The sequence below is a fragment of the Styela clava genome, chromosome 2, assembly GCF_964204865.1.
Source record: "Styela clava chromosome 2, kaStyClav1.hap1.2, whole genome shotgun sequence".
NCBI classification, from domain to species: Eukaryota; Metazoa; Chordata; class Ascidiacea; order Stolidobranchia; family Styelidae; genus Styela; species Styela clava.
Window position 1 is genome coordinate 3,240,123 of NC_135251.1, and position 18,746 is coordinate 3,258,868.

Sequence of the window (18,746 nt, forward strand, 5' to 3'; positions counted from 1 at the left end):
AGTTCATAGGTTCGAATCCTGCAGGGAATTCCAAGGCCAGCGCTATAAATAAGTTTGTAATGTTTTTTCAATGGGAACACTATTTAATGGGAGGGAATAAATACATACAAATACATAGGTACAAATACAAGGCAAGAATTTGATTCAGTGACATGCCCAGGTAATGTGTTACCAGATATTCGAATAGTAAACTGCAGCTCTAATATTTTAATATCAATACGATATTCAAATATTTCGCCTGCTCTACTCAGTATTTTTGGATTTGATTCACTATGTAAATAAACTATTTTATTTCCAAGGTAAATCAAAACTTGCTGGTATTTGAGTTTGCAACCTACAAAAAATTTTCTAATGTGAAAGTGGACCGCAACCATAAAAGACATTAGGCAGGCCTGCTGTAGAGAATAACCCTTAACCTGGTACACATTACGGGAGTATCCAATTGGCCTGGCCGTATTAGAACGCAAAAAGGTAAAAACACAAAGTGTTAAACTATTTCACTCAAGTTCAGCAGGCCATATTAAATCATGGGCTAATTGCCTATAATCTATTATATCTTACCGATATCAGGAACATCACTGTTAGTTGTAGAAGAACAACAGTGTTGAATGAGATCGGCAGGATTCCTAGAAGTTGTAGATTGTAAAATAACGAGAACAGAAGGCTGAGCTTTGTTACTCTGAAAAAAATAGGATATTATGGTGAATTGCCAGTAACTAAATTCAAAATTGTAAGAACGGGTTCTCTTTTGTGTCAAACTGGTTCCCTAATCTTAGAAAACCATTTCACGTTCCCAAAGAGCAATTCAGAATTCTAGAACGGGTTCCCTTATGTATCAAGCTCACTAACAATGGGTTCTTTCATTTTAGAAAATGTATGAATGCCACTATCAGAGCTGGAGCTGGAGCAAAGCCTACCGGATTAGATGGAGCCAGAGTTAACACAAATTTTAGTAGCGCTAGCTCATAGCATCTTATTAACTTTTATTATTTTAGTGAAATTTAGAAATTGGAGTCAAAACATTGAATTTTGTTTCATGGTGAAATCTATATTTAAACTCTTTTGGAATTGTAAACTTGATTGTCTGTCTGCTCTAAAGATTTCAAAATCTTTACTCCTGCTCGCATGTGTCAGAAGTTTGCAATAAATTGAAACTCCATAGCCCAGTCACTAACTACCGTAATAATTACCGTAATTTTTATGTCTCGATTTGTAACAAATCAATACTCACGTCGCCAAATGAATAGATTTCACGGTCTCATGATTCCATTGTTTCCTCACAAATGTTGCAGCATTTTTGACGAACCCCCCTCCGCAGGCTCCAAACATTCCAAGAATAGTACAGATCAAGAGAGAGTCTGGGAAAGCTCCACGACCAAGTTTCACTCCTAAATTATGAAAATAATTGTTTGAAATAACAAGAGAGTAAAATTCCAATAATTGCACATACGTGGAGATGAGCACAGCGAAATAAAGTGTTGTCGTGTGAGAATCGTAGTGGAACAAAATTATTTTTTGAAGTTACGAAATGAATTACGAAAAAGTTGTTTGGAATAACATGAGAGCAACGCCTTGCATTTTGCATTCATACCATCACGCAGCACATGTATCAATGCTTAAATATATGCTGGCCTTAACTGAGAACCGAGACTACGGAAGAAAAACAAGCACAGCGTATTTCCGTGTGTCATGAAATAAAGTTCTTACAAATTAAATTTGTCCTGAAATCTGGAACAAATGACTGGCTAACTTACACCATACTCAACACAGACTTGTAACTGAAGCAGAGAGCAAGGTACGTCATATTATTAAGCTGTCTTACCAACATTCCTTTCCCCTGATATAAATATGAAAATCATTCCTAAACGACTGGAATTGCGAAGTTTGATGCAAATTTTTCACAAACATCAAATATCAGAAAGTGTAAACAAATATATAGCATACCTTTTATAATTTTTCTTGTTCGAATCATTTCTTTTCCCAGAACAATCACTAACATCGCTGGTTTCCATGACAATAAATTATAAATGACATCTTTGGGAGAGTAGAAGATGTGCCACCATACTATTGTCATCATGAGAACTGACTGAAATGAAAAATTAATATTTATATGTCCAGGTTATCATATGCTATGTTGCCACCGATACCTGTCGATACGTAAGGAGCTACAATTATACGAATGATTGAAAACTTTCCGGTTTAGCACAGCCTACTCCAGCGTTTCTCAAACTCTGTTCCGCAGAACTCTACCAGTCTGCAAGGTTAGAACATGGGTCGAAATTACGACTAAATAGGTCGCTATAGCGATCTTGGCTGTAAGGGACTCTGGATCGTGAATTCGACCGTCGGAAGGCCTCGTACCAGTTTGGAAAGCATAGTATATGCTTTTTTCACTCAGAATAACTATTCAGGGATGTGCAGCTTTCAATACAAGGGGTACAAATAAGTGGGTGAAACCGCGGGCCACACCATTATTTTAACAGAGGTTTCTAGTAGACACAACAATATTGGTTATTGATCTTATGACATGCGTTGTTCGCATCGCACAACCTAGCTGTTAGGGCATTGTAAGGTCATAGATAATAAATTGAACCCGGGTATAGACTTTGCAATGCAAATGGATCGGAATTACTCTCACATACTAGAATAAACAACTATAAAATTGCAGGGCCGCATTATTTTTCCTTGTGGGCCGCATTTGGCCACAGACCGCAGATTGCACACCCCTGAGCTTAACAATAAAGCAAATCCATACCTGATTATTGGATAGAGGAGTCAGAGCAGGTTTTCCTACACAAACACTTATGATCATCCCTCCACCGTAGCAACAAGCTATCGACATCAACCATGTGGCAACTGGCTGTTTCCTTGCCTTGTTGACATCTGAATTTAAAATAATTTTCTTGAAGGGCTCTGTGATTGAAACTCAGGGGCTTTCCGAGCTATTCACTTACTTATTAAAATACTGAATTGGCTGATTTTGTGACTGTCCAAAAAGCTATAACGTCATCAATAAAATTTTACAAGCGGAGTCATTAAATAAAGTAATTTTAATTTATTCAGAAACAATAATCGGCAAATAACAATTGTGTTTTATTTTTAAAAAAAATTTATTGTGGGGCCATTCCCGGGTTCCATAACACTACAAGTTTGAGAACCCCTACACTAGAGTGTACCTCAGTTAAAAAGCATGCAATAGATTCATTTTGGATTCTATGTTCTACCCAAAGTATAATTATTTAGGAGGTATCAACTACTGATAGAGAATAGGCCTTTAGAAAGCATCAAGCCATCCTTCTGAGTTTGCGGGTCAGAACCAGTAGTGGGATTCAACCGGTTCGCACCGGTTCTATAGAACCGTCTCACGGAATTTTATGAGATCAGCAAACCGGTTAGCATTACTGAAAAAAACATGACTTTTTGCAACAGAATCGGCTGAAAAATATGACATTTGTGTGATGGAACCGGCTGACAAAAAATTTGAATTCCACTACTGGTCGAAACCCCATTTTTTGAAACGTAAAAAACTGTCTATATATGATCAACTCACCCCAGTCATTCCGTACTCCGTAAATCACCAGAGTATAATGAGCAATCTCTATGATTGTTGCCAGATATACTATCAAGTTATTCGTTGCGTCTGCTATCGATGAAACATCCATTATGATATACTAACTGAGATACAATAATAAAATTAGAAATGGGTATTGTATAATTCAGTATGAATATACAGTATATAAATTTGAAAAAAAATATCATATACCGTACAGTCCGTATATATGAACATGCCGGCAGCGGCGCAGCTAGCAATAGGGGGAGATGTTTGATTTGAAAATTTTCTCTTCCATTTGCAAAGAGTGACGAGCTACACGCAACTATGAAATTTATTCAACAGCATTTCGCTATGAAAGCCACAGCAGTTGTCTTGAATTGCAGTTTGTTTCAATTTCAAATGTCCTTAATAATATCTTAGAAACGTGAAATAACGAGTATATAAAAATCAATTACAACACACCGAAGTAAAATCTTGAAATTCAAAAATTTCCTAAACCTTCCACTGTTCCACTAAGGCTCAAAATACTAGGCGTAGATTATTTCTGTACTGCAGTTATGTGCAAACTTTTGAACTGTCTTTCTACCATCCTCCCAGAAGTAACTACTTAAGAATCTTCTTATCCCACCATCTTTAACCGCCTTTAATAAACAAAGTATACAGGTACCGGTATAGCAAATAAAATTGACCAACGCAAGGTCGCGCTTTAGACCGGCGTGGAATGCAGCTGCACTCAGAACAGCTGTGCTGTTGATAATAGGCGGGGTCAAATTGTGTGCAGCGGAGCGTTACCGATAAGTCCCACTGAACATGGACCTTTCCCCGAGCATCGACTACCATGTTTACTTCGGGACATTGGCCAATCAGCAAGATGCACAAAGTGACGTAACAATGCCCCAATTTCGCATCCGCTCAGACACTTTTCTCACTCAGACAGATTTTCAAGCGTGGTTGTAAACATTACCTCGTTTTTGCGTTTTTGAACTCTATTCGTTAGTTTTCAGTTGTGTTTCGGAAACTTAAATATAAATCAGATATTCCAATGGCCACTCTGTCTTCCTAGGAGTTTTAATTTAATTGCAGTAATGAAAATTAGTGTAGAAATTGCTGTGATACCCTAGCCTGAAATTCTTTACCGGTACTTTTAAAAAACAGATCGTTGTATGCGATGAATCATGATGGTTTGAAACACATACCCCATTTTACGGGCGCCAACACACAAAAGCACTCTTAAAATAGCCTCGAGAATATTGCAATGGTAAAGTATAGGAAGAATATACCGGGGTCAAAGGTTCGGGAAAGGTGCATAGCTCTCAATCAACCAATCAATTTTATTTTAATCACTCTGATAGGAACAAAACAACAACAAACGGACAAACAAAACACAGACGACCTGGAGGACGGGCATAACTTAATAAAAGAGTTATAAACGTACAAGTACGTGCCCTTCCACCAAAAACAGTCAAAAGAACACAATAAAACAAAGAAACGATGTAAAATCGGGCAATTACAGTACCTTAGGATAGAATTTACATATTTATCCTGGGGAGAGGAAACCCGATAAGACGACTTAATCATATGGCGAACCACGGCCTCTCGGCCAGTTACCAGTCCAGGTTGGTATGGGATTAGTTAGTTATTTGTTTTCGGAAGCATGGGCTTGATGGTGGAGGAAGCCATAACCGACCAGCGGTGTCGGAGTCCAGCAATCCTCTCGCACATGATTATCCCTGCATGCGATGCGAACCTACGAAGAGTAATCAGAGATGAGGTGGCGAGCGTATTAGCACGATGCGCCACACCGCCAAACCTCTCAAATGACTTTTAAAATGTGAGACGTGTATTTGTATCATAACGGTGCTTTTCCTGCAAAAATATGTAATAAAAAACACTCGTTGACGTATTATGGTAATGCTGTGGTTCAATTTCATTGCAAAAAAACAGTGACAAAAAATTGTTACTGGAAAAACAAACTCTGTAAATAGATCGAATGTTTCATAACAGTCCATGCACAAACGTAGATTGGGGTATCGGGTTCTTCTGTTTACTTACACTGGCTACTACAGGACTAGTATAAGTTTATTTCGACTCAATAATCAGCATAGGCCTATTACAGCTATAAGACGATGGAATAATTGAATATGGTACTGTGTCGTATACGGTTGCTCTGTAACGTCTGAGAAACAACCTGACCGATCTTTTCATGAGTTCCCAAAGGATCCAAAGCTTCGGAATAACGCAGAATTAAAAGTAAATTCAATTCATAAACGTTTTTGACTGAAGACCTGTTGGATTATGCAGGCGAAAGTGTTAAGTTGGTCATTTCATTTTGTATCATAAAGTTATGAGCTCTTTATTGAAATATTTCACTTTTACAATAATTTAAATAACATATCAAGCAAAAGTTAGGCATTTAAATACAGGAATCACTGAGAATTTCAAACATGAATTATCATCATCAGTTACCGGTACTACTCACTCTATACCCGGGTGGTTTAAATTAAACCAAGGCCCACGGGCCACATGTGGCTCGCAGCTTCATAATCTGTGGCCCGCGTCACATTCGGAAAGAAGTCAAAGAATCGCATTTGGTGTTGTTTTCATATAAAATTAACCAGAAAATTTTTTGGACATATTGTTACATCACTAATGTCGCTGAATTGATTAGTGTTATAACCGGCTGAGGCAACTAGCGAAGTTGAATGATGTGCTTGGCAGTCTAAATTTCTTTTTAATCTTTTTGGTCAGGAATATATGCTAACAATTTTGGCATTATAGAAAACTAAAAATCGATTGGGATTTTATTAGCCTAGGTTGGCTATGCCTAATATCTAAATATCAACGTTATGGCCCAACAATATAATTCATGCCGTGTGTTTTTTGCAACCACCCTAAACAGTATTAGAAAAAATGCTGCCTATTTACCCTTCTGTTAGCTTACATTTGGTAATCAATGAATCGGCAGTTATTCATATGTTATTTCGTAAACATGAATTTGAAAAGAAAGCTAAAAAAGGCCTTTGCAGGTTTTAGTAAGTTTTCACATGTTTTAGCTTGATAAATGCCAAATAGTGATCAATGTGTTTGCACAATGAAATGTTTGAATTGTATTGCACTGTTTATCTATTATATTCTTGGCATTATTGTGGCCCGCGAACAATGCAAAAATAATTTTGTGGCCCCCGGAGCCGGCAATCTTGGACGACCCTGCTCTATACAGTACAAACAATGAGACTGATTTGAAAAGCAGATTTGCATGAAAATAACCACTTATAATGGGTGTTTTATCCACAATGTCATATTCAAAAATCCCAATCAAAAGACAAAAATTAGAAACAATAACGACTCAACTAGTCTGTAAGCGATCAGAAATAATTACTTATCGATCTTAAGATCGGTAAGTATATTGATAGGTATTTGTCTGTATGTATGTCTGTCTGCCTGTCTGTTAGATGCACGCGATATCTCACGAAGGCGTGGTTGAATCTGCTCCAAATTTTGCATGTGCATTCATCATATCTCGGACCAGAAGCCTATTGATTTTGGATGAATTATGTCGTATAATTAGCGAGTTATTAATTAATTAGTGATGAAGAGATCTGGATTTTCACAGATTTTCGAGACGCGCTGAATGTGTGTGTGCGTATCAGATGCGCAAGTTTTCACGCTAGTGAGTCAGAGCGAAGGATACACACCGCTAGATCGTATCTCGTGATTAATCTTTGAGCCTTGTCCATATCTCTCTTGTAACTTTGACGTCGTCGCGATGCGCAAGTTTCCTTCGAGAAATTTTCCACACTATTGAGTCAGAGCGAAGGATACACGCCGCGAGATCGTATCTCGTTACTTATAATTACCCCTTAAAGTTTAAGCAATGTCCATATCCCTAAATCAGGTTCGGGGTTGCAGAATTCCTCACCAAAATATCGCTAGGCTGTGTTTGAATAGCCGTCGCAACCTGGGTTAGCGCCGTTGTATTTAACACAAACTATAGGATTGGTAAATACAGAAATAGGCTATTGGCTGGAAACTAATCGAAACAATCCAGTTCGGATTTGCAGAATTCTTCATAAAAGTATTTCCTCGAGTAGTATTTCGACGACATGGGGAGTTGGCTATTGTTTCCTACATTTCTGATATTGGCTGAAAACTAATCAAAACAATCCAGTTCGGGTTTGCAGAATTTTTCGAATCGAAACCGCAGTTTCTGTTTTGGGGGATCCCCTAACTTTCGATCGATAAGTCTTCGGTTTCTGACCGATATTCTCGTTTATTTTTCAGCCAAAAATTGCTTTCAATAATGAGCTGTAGCATCAGGTTTGAGACATTGCACATATACTGCAAATGTAGCTTCATAAAATTATCCATCTAAAAAAGTTGTTCCCAAAGTTACCACGCCTACGGACCCCTTATACCTCTCTGGGGCATTTGCCCAATAATTTCAAACCTAAATTACAATACAGAACATAGCTTAGAGCTATTCAAATCGGCTGCCACTCCTCAAATTTGCAACACAAATTGAGTTGCTGATTTATTGCAACTAAACGGTGCCTATTAACCTTAGTGTGAAGAATGTGCTTGCAGCTTAGCACATATTTGTTTCATTCCTGGGTTGGTATGTGAAATTGCTAATCTTGCGTGATCTCTTACAGAACTGATAGTCTGACAAGATCGCTGAAATGCGGTCATGGAACAAAGACATGATGCAAATTTTTTATTTTAATGACGTCATCACACAGAAAAGATAAATACGAATTTCATAGAGACCACATAAATTTTTGAACAATCTTTAGCCGTAGAAATTTTTTTAGCAATTGATCCTGACACAACAGCGCCAAGAACAACGTTAGTCAGTTTGAGATCTGAGAGAAATATAAACATAATATGACATTGGTTAATATCGGAAACCCTTTGATTCAATATAGTTTAATAATGAAGTAATTCAATAAAATAAAAAGAAGAATTAAAATGAGAGCTAATAGGCTACTCCATGAGCTCTGCCTGTGAGTACTTTAAGTCTCACACCAATCAGTGTTCACTGGCATGTAATTTTACACTACAATGTCTTATGGTCTCAGTAGGTTTTGGGGCTTCAGTGGACCCTCATATTTCCACTCATATATAAGCCTCCTCAATTTCTGAGCTTATTTCTGATTTTTTTTTAGTTTTTTTTAATTTTTTTTCTATAACATAAAATTTAGGGAATACATGAATTTTTTTTAATTTTTATTACTGTTTTTTTATTTTTTTTTTGCTATTTTTTATTTTTTTTAAACATGGAAATTTTTTTATATCTATTTTATGACTATTTTTAATTTTTTTTTACGTTTTGAAACATAGGAAAACACACAAGGTTATATAGAAAACCTATATACATTAGGAAGGATTGAAAATTGGATGAGTTGAATTATTTATGCAATTGTTATTTTAATCCAATACAGCAAGATTATGTACAGTGTTGTCAATCATGATAAACAAGACAAGCTGATTGCAGTACATGAAAGTTTAAAATGCTGACATATACAAAACAAAAAATGGAAACTTACAATAAGCATTGCATGTCATTGTTACATGTATCAATATTATAAAAAAAATAGAATTTATCATTCACATCTGTTGTTACTTCACATAGATTAGGGGCAACATTGTTACAGCAAAGACCTCAGCTACCAGTTTGCTCTCTCTGGAACATTTTGTCAAACTACTAGGTTTAGCCAGAGTTAAAATTTATCACGAAAATCCAACATTTATAATAACAGCCATTTTTTCCCAACCTACTTAGTATTATAACTTGTTGCGTGTTGGCACACAAATTCTAAACTTTATAGGGATGTTTTAGTTACCTAGTAGTTAAAAAGTAGATGTTCCCAAAGTATTCCTACCAGGGCATTTTTTTAGCACTTTGCTCCCGTAGTATTCGTATCAGAGCATTTTTTTTTAAGATACTTTGCTTCCATAGTATTCGTACCAGCGCATTTTCCCTTAAGATACTTTGCCTTAGTTAATCCCCACTTTAGTACGAATACTTCTGGAGTGCCGTATTCTTACCAATGTGCGGATTAAGCAAAGTATTCTAATGGAAAATGCCCTGTTATGAATACTTCTGGAGCGCAGAAACGTCAATATGAGAGATTCCGATAAAGTTTATGAAATTCCAGCCAGAAACAAATTATAGGGTTTAATCAGGTGTGCCGCCTCGCAAAATAAGCGCTGAGAAAAACAGCTACAAACAAGAAAATAGCAATTTGGAAAATCAATTCTGGTTCATGGTCCCCGTTTTCATCTGCATCTCTTTGCTGCTCTGCTTCTCTCTGTGCCTTAATAAAACAGACAATTGTCAATTTCAGCATAATATATTGTTAGTCAAATCAAATGCATGTCTTGTGGAGGGATATTTATAATGTGAGGTTGAGTTGTATATTATCTTATATTTATATTATATATATTTATTTACATTATATTATATTTGATAAATTTATTTAGGTTAGATTATTTTCATGGTAATATTATGATTTTGTGCACATAACAGGAGAAAGTGTATGGACAATTGGACAATATTTCAACCTATTCGAAATATTCAAACAATCACTATAACACAAATAATAAATAGCTTTTTATAAGAATTCCATTTCACTGGTTCCTTTAAAAATTATGCTTTGAAGAAAAACCCAAACAATTATAACGGAGGAATAGAACTGGATTTTACCAGCTGTTTCGCAAATACCATTAATCTACTCACATCTTGTATAGGTTGTTGACGATTGTTTTCTTGTTCATTGAGATTCATGTTCCCTGCCACATGAACATCTCCGAGGAAATTGGTAGTTTGCTGTCCTGGCATATCTAAACATTATGAGATACACATTAGATTCATAATCATATATATTTCAACTTTGACGTTTCAAAAGTAATGTTTATAGGGCAATACAAGTTTCCAAAAACAGAAACTAAACAAAATAAGCCAAACTAGAAATTTTTTTTTACGACAGAAAGCCTCTTTTTAACAACTACATCACGTTGAGTGGTTGAATGACAACTCGAACAACCAATTTTTGGGGGAACAATAGGTTAGAGAGCAGAGTCATAACTAGGACATTATCAAAACAAGAATATCGGAACACAACATGTTATACAGCCCTCTTCCCAGTATCACTTACCTGCAGGGGGTAATGGAAAATCAAAGTCTTGCATTTCATTCAAAACGTCATTCTTCAAAACTCTACAAATGATGAGTCTTTCAGGATATTCTTGCAAATTAGGAAGAAGACGGTATTTTAATGTATGTCTCTGGGATGTTAGAAATGCGTAGTTACAATCAAATTGTCCGTGGGGCATATTGAATTGTAAGTCTTCTTGTCCCCGATCAATCTGTAACTCGAGGCCAAGTCTGTCACCAGTTTCCAAAGAGATTGGATTGAACCAAATTGGAGCAAGACGTGCCCCTAGTTCTCTGAAATGGGATCTGATTCTTGTTTCAACAGTCTCACATTGGCCATAAAATGTGAAATGAAAGTCATTTTTGTTTGAAATATAGAGGCAGTTATCCACAATGACCTGTTGTTTGCCAATTAGCCATTTTAACCACTTGATGGCGACAGTGAATAGACTAAACTTTCTACATCGAAATTCTATGCTGTTATCCTCTGTGATTCGATCAGGGTTAATAATGTCCCAGTCAGTTTTACTTGAGAAATGTAATATGTCAATTTTGTCTTTTTCCAGACCGACGCACCATGACTTGATTTGCACGATCGCATCTTTGAGGAATTCCGAATCTGCACTGATATCGAAAACTGGTGTGATACCAATGTATTCTTTGGGGCATATTGAATTGTCTATTCCAACTGACATCCAGACCTTTGTTTGTTTGTTGAAAGTTCCACTAGGAAACGTGACGTTGCATTCATTTAGTCTCATGGAGCCACCGGCAACTTCAACATTTTCCGCTAAAAATATAGATTTGTTTTATAATGCAATAAAAAATGAGGTGCTTCCAAAGTTATCTAAAGAACCCTTCCAATGTCATTAGGATATCTATATATATCCCGGGGAAAGGGACAAGACGTTTCAATCGCATGGCAAACACGGCCCTTGTTCGATCACCAGTCCATGTCGGCTATGAGAATAGTTAGCCAGTAATTTGTTTCAGATGCAGGAAGCCCATTAGTCAAAGGATGTCATTGCCTACAAAATGAGAAGATTGCTAATTACTGAAATAAAATGCAAAAAGTAGCTGAGCAGGAAATGGGTACTTGGACATAAATCACAGCAGGCTCAGCTCTAATTTCACTGTCATTTGAACATTTGGCGTAAAGAAGGCAAAATGTAGAAAAGGCTTGCTAGCACTGGAAATGCGACATAATATTTGTTAACATAAGTTATTAGAGCAATTCTTGTGTATTGAGTTAGAATTTTTGATTTTTTTTTTCCCAGGTCCATTAGGTATGGAACAACGTATCCACATTCAGGTATAGAAAAATGATTCGGTTCCATAAATTTAGATTGCTTGTATGACCAGAGCACGATATATTTTCATTAATTACATTCAAAGGAAGAGGATGGTGTTTCGGAGCCAGTAAAATAGTGGTTTCTGCATAAATTTTTCAGTACTCTCGAAGCATGACCAAGATGGCGGACACCGTAACGTAGTATGTGTACCAGGTTAGGATTAGGCCATAATTCCAAATACAAATACTGCAGGAGTCACTTGGTTAGTCCCCGAACTCAATATATGTACCAGGTCGAGATTAGGCCATAATTCCAGGTACAAATACTGTGGGAGTCACTTAGCTAGTCCCAAACTCAATATGTGTACCAGGTTGAGATTAGGCAATAATTTCTGGTACATATATTGCAGGAGTCACTTGGTTCGTCCCCGAACCCAATATGTGTACCAGGTTAGGATTATGCCATAATTCCAAGTACAGGGGCTCCCGAAGTATGCGAACCAAGATGGCGGACATCAGAATGTAATATGTTTACTAGGTTAGGGTTAGGCCATAATTTTAAGTATAAATACTACGGAAGGCTCTTGGATAGTCTTCGAACTGATAATAGGACTAAAATAAGGAAAATTGGAAAAAAATTATCTCCTAACCCTAACCTGTTACCCATTTTACGTTCCGATGTCTGCCATCTTGATTCGCATACTTCGGGAGCACCCAAGTACAAATACTGTGGAAGTCACTTGGCTAGTCCCAGAACTCAATATGTGTACCAGGTTAGGATTAGGACATAGTTCCGGGTACAAATACTGCAGGAGTCACTTGCTTAGTCCCAGAACTCAATATGTGTACCAGGTTAGGATTAGGCCATAATTCCAGGTACAAATACTGCAGGAGTCACTTGGTTAGTCCCCGAACTCAATATGTGTACCAGGTCGAGATTAGGCCATAATTCCAGGTACAAATACTGTGGGAGTCACTTAGCTAGTCCCAAACTCAATATGTGTACCAGGTTGAGATTAGGCAATAATTCCTGGTACAAATATTGCAGGAGTCACTTGGTTCGTCCCCGAACCCAATATGTGTACCAGGTTAGGATAAAGCCATAATTCCCGGTACAAATACTGTGGGAGTCACTTGGCTAGTCCCCGAACTCATAATAGAAATAAAAAAAAAATTGTATAACAAAAATATGGCCTAACCCTAACCTGGTACACATACAACGTTCCGGTGTATCTTGATTCACATACTTCGGGGGTGCCAGTTTGACATAGTGCAGTTGAATGTAAGTGAACAAATCTTGAACTACCACAAATGGTAGAATAAAAATACTGTGCCTTGGTCAACGGATGTAAACCATTTTAATTTCGGAAAAATGTCATTTGGAACCACTGATTTTATGCCAATTAGTCTTCTGCTCATTACAAATATACAGCATTGATATGTATGGCAATTCATATTTAATTAATTTTTTGCTATTCCAAATACTTGCCCATAATTTTTTTTGAGTCCTAAGTAAAGTTGCTAAGGCTGTTATTCGAGTTCGAATGAGTGAGTTACTCGAGTCCCCCCAACATTGCTACCAAGGCTCACAGATGACCGATTAATGTGTTATAGAAACAACATTGTCAGACGCAAATTGCAACCCTAAGTTGTTAGAATGAAAATGCTTGCTATTTGTTATAATAATGATGATGATGGGATCATACTGATACACTCACTATTTATTAGAACAAAAAAGAAGTTGAATTATGAGGTTGCTACTTCACCTAATAATTAATGGCCATAACTTACATTTGATAACATTCTTTGACTGTGTTTTTATGCCAGAGTTTCCCAATTCATCTCTGGCCCAGACTTGGAAACGATATTTTTTACCAAGTGTAGGTGACTTCATTCTATACTGAGGAACCTCTGTAGTGTGAGTCTCTCCGAGCTTCACATCATCACAGAAGATTTCTATGTTGTATAGAACGTTGCTGTCAGATACTTCATTCCAAGTCAAAAGAATGTCGGTTCCACTTCTTTGAGACGAAACATTTTCAATTTGCGGCAAAGCTATAAATAAATATTTTGACTTAGCATACTTCAATAAAAAACATTTTCAATATAAGATGTGAACTTAAAATTACTTCTGGGCAATTCATACAAAATTCAAAAACAAAATCGTATATAAAATAGTAGTGAGTAGCAATTCAGATATTTTAGAATCAATAGAGCAGGCTTACAATAAAACAACTGTGAGTGACTTTTTCAAGCAAAAGCCAAATACAAAAATTCATGTGCAACTAATAGGAAATCTAAGACTCAGTTAGCGATATATGCTAAAAGCAGGATAAAATGTTTTCATTGGAATTGGAGCTAAAGTGGTATTTTCAAACTCAAAGTCAGGAGTAGAAGTTGGAATGTTGAATTATCTGGGTAATACGGTAATTTTAGACTTTTATGAATTTTTTACTGAAACTCAAAAACATGAAGTGGACCAAGCGTTCCTAACAGTGTATTAAAGAGGCATGCACACGGCAATTAATTATAATCAAAATTTGATTTCCTTGTAGTTTGGAGCTGGAGTTGATATCGTCTCCAACCTGGAGTGGGTTATATTTGTCCAGTTTGGCAGTTGATTTGCCAAACCTTACTATTTGTGTGAAAATTTGGTTGAGAACATATTCTAATATTTCAGGGGTCTGCAACAGGTGGCTCGTGGGCCATAAACCGTTTCGTCAAGCTATTCAGTGTGGCCCTTGTCAGCATTCAAATTTTCCCCGCCAAGAATAACATCCCAATCCGACTGTTTATGTTGACAGTTCTGACGCTCCGGTGTATATTGGTTCACATACTTTGGGGGTGCCATTATTTCACATAACAGTTTGACATAGTGCAGTCGAACGTCAGTGAACAAATCTTGAATTACCACAAATGGTAGAATAAAAACACTGTGCCTTGGTCAACGGATGTAAATCATTTTCATTTTAAAAAAAAGGTCATTTGAAACCACTGATTTTATGCCAGTAAGCCTTATTCTCATTACAACTATACAGCATTGATATGTATGGCAATTCATATTCAATTGATTTTTTGCTATTCCAAATACTTGCCCAAAATTTATTTTGAGTTCTAATTAAAGTTGCTATGGCTGTTATTCAAGTTCGAATGAGTGAGTTACTTTAGTTCCCCCAACATTGCTACCAAGGCCCACAGAAGACCGATCAATATGTCATTGAAACAACATTGTCTAACCCAAATTGCACCAATAAGTGAATTTCAGAATGAAAATGCTTGATATTTTTATAACAATGATGATGGGGCGCCACCATGCAGATACACTCACCGACTATTTATTAGAACAACAAACAAGTTGAATTATAAGGCTTCTACTTCACTTAATAATTAATGGCCATAACTTACATTTGATAACATTCTTTGACTGTGTTTTGATGCCAGAGTTTCCCAATTCATCTTTGGCCCAGACTTGAAAACGATATTTTTTACCAAGTATAGGTGACTTCATTCTATACTGAGGAACCTCTGTAGTGTGAGTCTCTCCAAGTTTCACATCATCACAGAAGATTTCTATGTTGTATAGAACGTTTCTGTCAGATACTGCATTCCAAGTCAAAAGAATGTCGGATCCACTTCTTTGAGACGAAACATTTTCAATTTGCGGCAAAGCTATAAATAAATATTTCGACTTAGCATACTTCAATAAAAAACATTTTCAATATAAGCTGTGAACTTAAAATTATTTCTGGGCAATTCATACAAAATTCAAAAACAAAATCGAATATAAAATAGTAGTGAGTAGCAATTCAGATATTTTAGAATCAATAAAGCAGGCTTACAATAAAACAACTGTGAGTGACTTTTTCAAGCAAAAGCCAAATACAAAGATTTATGTGCAACTAATAGAAAATCTAAGACTCAGTTAGCGATATATGCTAAAAGCAGGATAAAATGTTTTCATTGGAATTGGAGCTAAAGTGGTATTTTCAAACTCAAAGTCTGGAGTAGAAGTTGGAATGTTGAATTATCTGGGTAATACGGTAATTTTAGACTTTTATGAATTTTTTACTGAAACTCAAAAACATGAAGTGGACCAAGCGTTCCTAACAGTGTATTAAAAACGCATGTACACGGCAATTAATTATATTAAAAATTTGATCTCCTTGTAGTTTGGAGCTGGAGTTGATATCTTCTCCAACCTGGAGTGGGTTACATTTGTCCAGTTTAGCAGTTGATTTGCCAAACCTTACTATTTGTGTGAAAATTTGGTTGAGGACAGATTCAATTATTTCAGGGGTGTGCAACAGGTGGCTCTGGCTCGTGGGCCCTAAACCGTTCCGTCAAGCTCCCCCCCCCCCCCCCCCCTAAGACTAAAAAAATCCCAATCTCAAGACTGTTTATGTTGACAGTTCTAAAGCTGATCTTAGCAAGCTATGCATAATCTTGAAGTTATCAATGTCCCACTAAACTGTTACATGAATGGGATTCGTTATTGTGGGAATTTTTCAATTCTTTATGTTTATGGAAAAGTGAAATTTTTTGTCTGAATGTCTGAAGTTGGTTATATAGCCCACCAGCAAAAAATGTTGCACACCCCCTGTATTATTCCAACATCTCAATGGTTCAGCACTTTCTCATAATTACAAGCATTTAACTCAGCCCAACACCATCTGATTCTATTAAAACGACTGACTTACTATGCTGAGTTGGCTTTGCAAGTTGTTCCGTTACTTCTTTATCTGATTGTTCAGCTTCTTCTTCAGACAGTGGGAGTTCACTTCTGAAGATAAAATTGGAGAATGCAAATGTATTAATTTTTTTTCATTGGTTAGAATAACAGCCCCTATTACTCGATTTCAAAACCCTTCTCCCCTCACCCACAGTGTTAAAGATTGTGCACCATGTAAGCTGGTTGGCATGGGCTTTAAACCTTTTTACATATTGTAATTATTATAAATGTTTTATTATTTCTCATTTTAAATGATGTGTATATAAATATATATGCTTATCAACAAGCAAAGCTGAACAATTTGTCAACTTGACATCAGATTTTAATGACTTATATGAATTTTGTTCAAGCACGTGTTTGAAATGGCCACAAGTGCAACCTCCTATCTTTGCAAAGCTGGGTTTTCAGCAGTGGTGTCAATCGAAACAAAATACCGGTTACGTTTGGACATAGAGAGAGAAATGCATGTGTATTATAAGTATAACATCATGCTTTGAAAAGATGTGTTCCGAGCAACTGCTGCACATCTCTCATTAGATAAATAAGTGTGAATGTTTTTTAATGGCATTCCCTTTTCTTGAGGTGCACATATTGACAAACTTTAAAAAGCATAAAATGCACATTAACGATCACAAAATTCAGTTTTATCCAAAGGCAGCAAGTTCCATGTACGAGTACAGCGATTTTTTCCCTGATAATTTAGCGCCGTACGAACATAAAGTTTGGGAACCGCTGCACTAGGCCATCACTATCTTTGACAATTGAAATATAGGTGATTATTATATATCATACAAGGTACTATTATATCTAACCCGGGGCTTCCTACTTCTTGTAAAGTCTCCACTTTTTCTCCAGTATTCTCAAAACTGTCATTTGGTGATTCTGAGAAAGAATAATAAATAATAATCAAAAAATGATCGTATTTAAGACTCTGTTTTCAGCTATGTAACATCGTTTATCAGAAATTAGGATAGAATTTCCTATTTTACCCGGAAAAGAAAGGTAAATCAATAATGCGGCTTATACAGTGAACCATGGCCTCTTATCTGGTTACCAATGCATGATTGGGTGAGGGATTAATTAGTTATTTGTTTCAGATGCATGGACTTGATGGTGAAGGAAGCTCAATAAACCAGTGGGTTGGGGTTAGAAACCACTATTTGACGGCTTGAAAGTCAGCAAACCTCCCACACCTAATTATCCCCAAGTTCCGAAACTGTGAACCGCGCAAGATAATCAGATCGGTATGCCAAGCATCTATCCATAACAATGCTCTGCAACCAAATGTAACAACTTGGAAACAATTTATATTTTCCCATGAAATTAATTTTGAATACCCTAGATTTATATTCAATCATATCACACTGAAAATTTTGTTCGATATTTCCATCTTTATTTAACAATAAATCCCCCAAAAAATGAACACTACTTGATGACCATAACTAAAATACTTGATGACCATTACATACTTATCATACCATAGCACCGCTCAATTTAAAAAATAGGTTTAAAACTTACCAAATTCAGCTTTTGAAGTTTTGGCCGGAAGTTGTTTAGAAAAAACATTAGTTGTAGCATCTGCTGACTTGCTTTGACTTTTGAGTATTGTTCTATCCAACTCAATTCCTAGTACCTGTAATGAATAAAGTTTTTATACAAGATTAGCACTAAGCATGCAGCACAATATTTAAACAGACAATGGTATCTAATGATTCCAGTGCTGAAATTTGATGCATTTTCCCATAAAACCATACTATATAAAAGTGCTGCTTATTTTATTATGAATTCTTCCATTTATTGAATAACTTTCAAAATTTGCATACTTTATCTTATCTTCGATTACCCACTAAACTGACAGTCTACAATTGGTAATTAATTAAAATAAAAATTGTGAAAAAATTAGTAAATTCATTTCAAATTCAGACTTTTGCTTGGCGAAACAGAAACACAAATGAATCTTGATACAAAACCTTGGTATTGTAAAATTATTAGTTTAAAATTAAAATAAATAATCAAT

General features: G+C 36.2%; 1 protein-coding gene and 1 pseudogene across 2 annotated transcripts in view; both read right to left on the reverse strand.

Annotated features, from left to right (window-relative positions):
- Positions 1-18,746, reverse strand: part of LOC120335766 (carnitine O-palmitoyltransferase 1, muscle isoform-like) — a 201,212-nt pseudogene that overhangs the window by 99,270 nt on the left and 83,196 nt on the right. The gene's annotated exons all lie outside the window — the stretch shown is intronic.
- On the reverse strand, positions 8,637-11,460 carry LOC144419901 (uncharacterized). The gene is made up of 3 exons (XM_078110110.1): positions 10,711-11,460; positions 10,293-10,396; positions 8,637-9,870 (listed from the first exon to the last, which is right to left on the reverse strand). The coding sequence occupies exons 1-3, from the start codon at positions 11,402-11,404 to the stop codon at positions 9,736-9,738; spliced, it is 933 nt and encodes a 310-aa protein (XP_077966236.1). The 5' UTR covers positions 11,405-11,460; the 3' UTR covers positions 8,637-9,735.

Bases quoted from the DNA above. Each gene is read 5' to 3' on its own strand.
- LOC144419901 (XM_078110110.1), bottom strand. From the start codon at position 11,404: ATGTCAGTTGGAATAGACAATTCAATATGCCCCAAAGAATACATTGGT. The intron at 10,397-10,710 runs GTAAGTGATACT...CATAATGTTTAG, and splicing joins TTTTCCATTACCCCCTGCAG to ATATGCCAGGACAGCAAACT. The intron at 9,871-10,292 runs GTGAGTAGATTA...TGTTTTATTAAG, and splicing joins GTCAACAACCTATACAAGAT to GCACAGAGAGAAGCAGAGCA.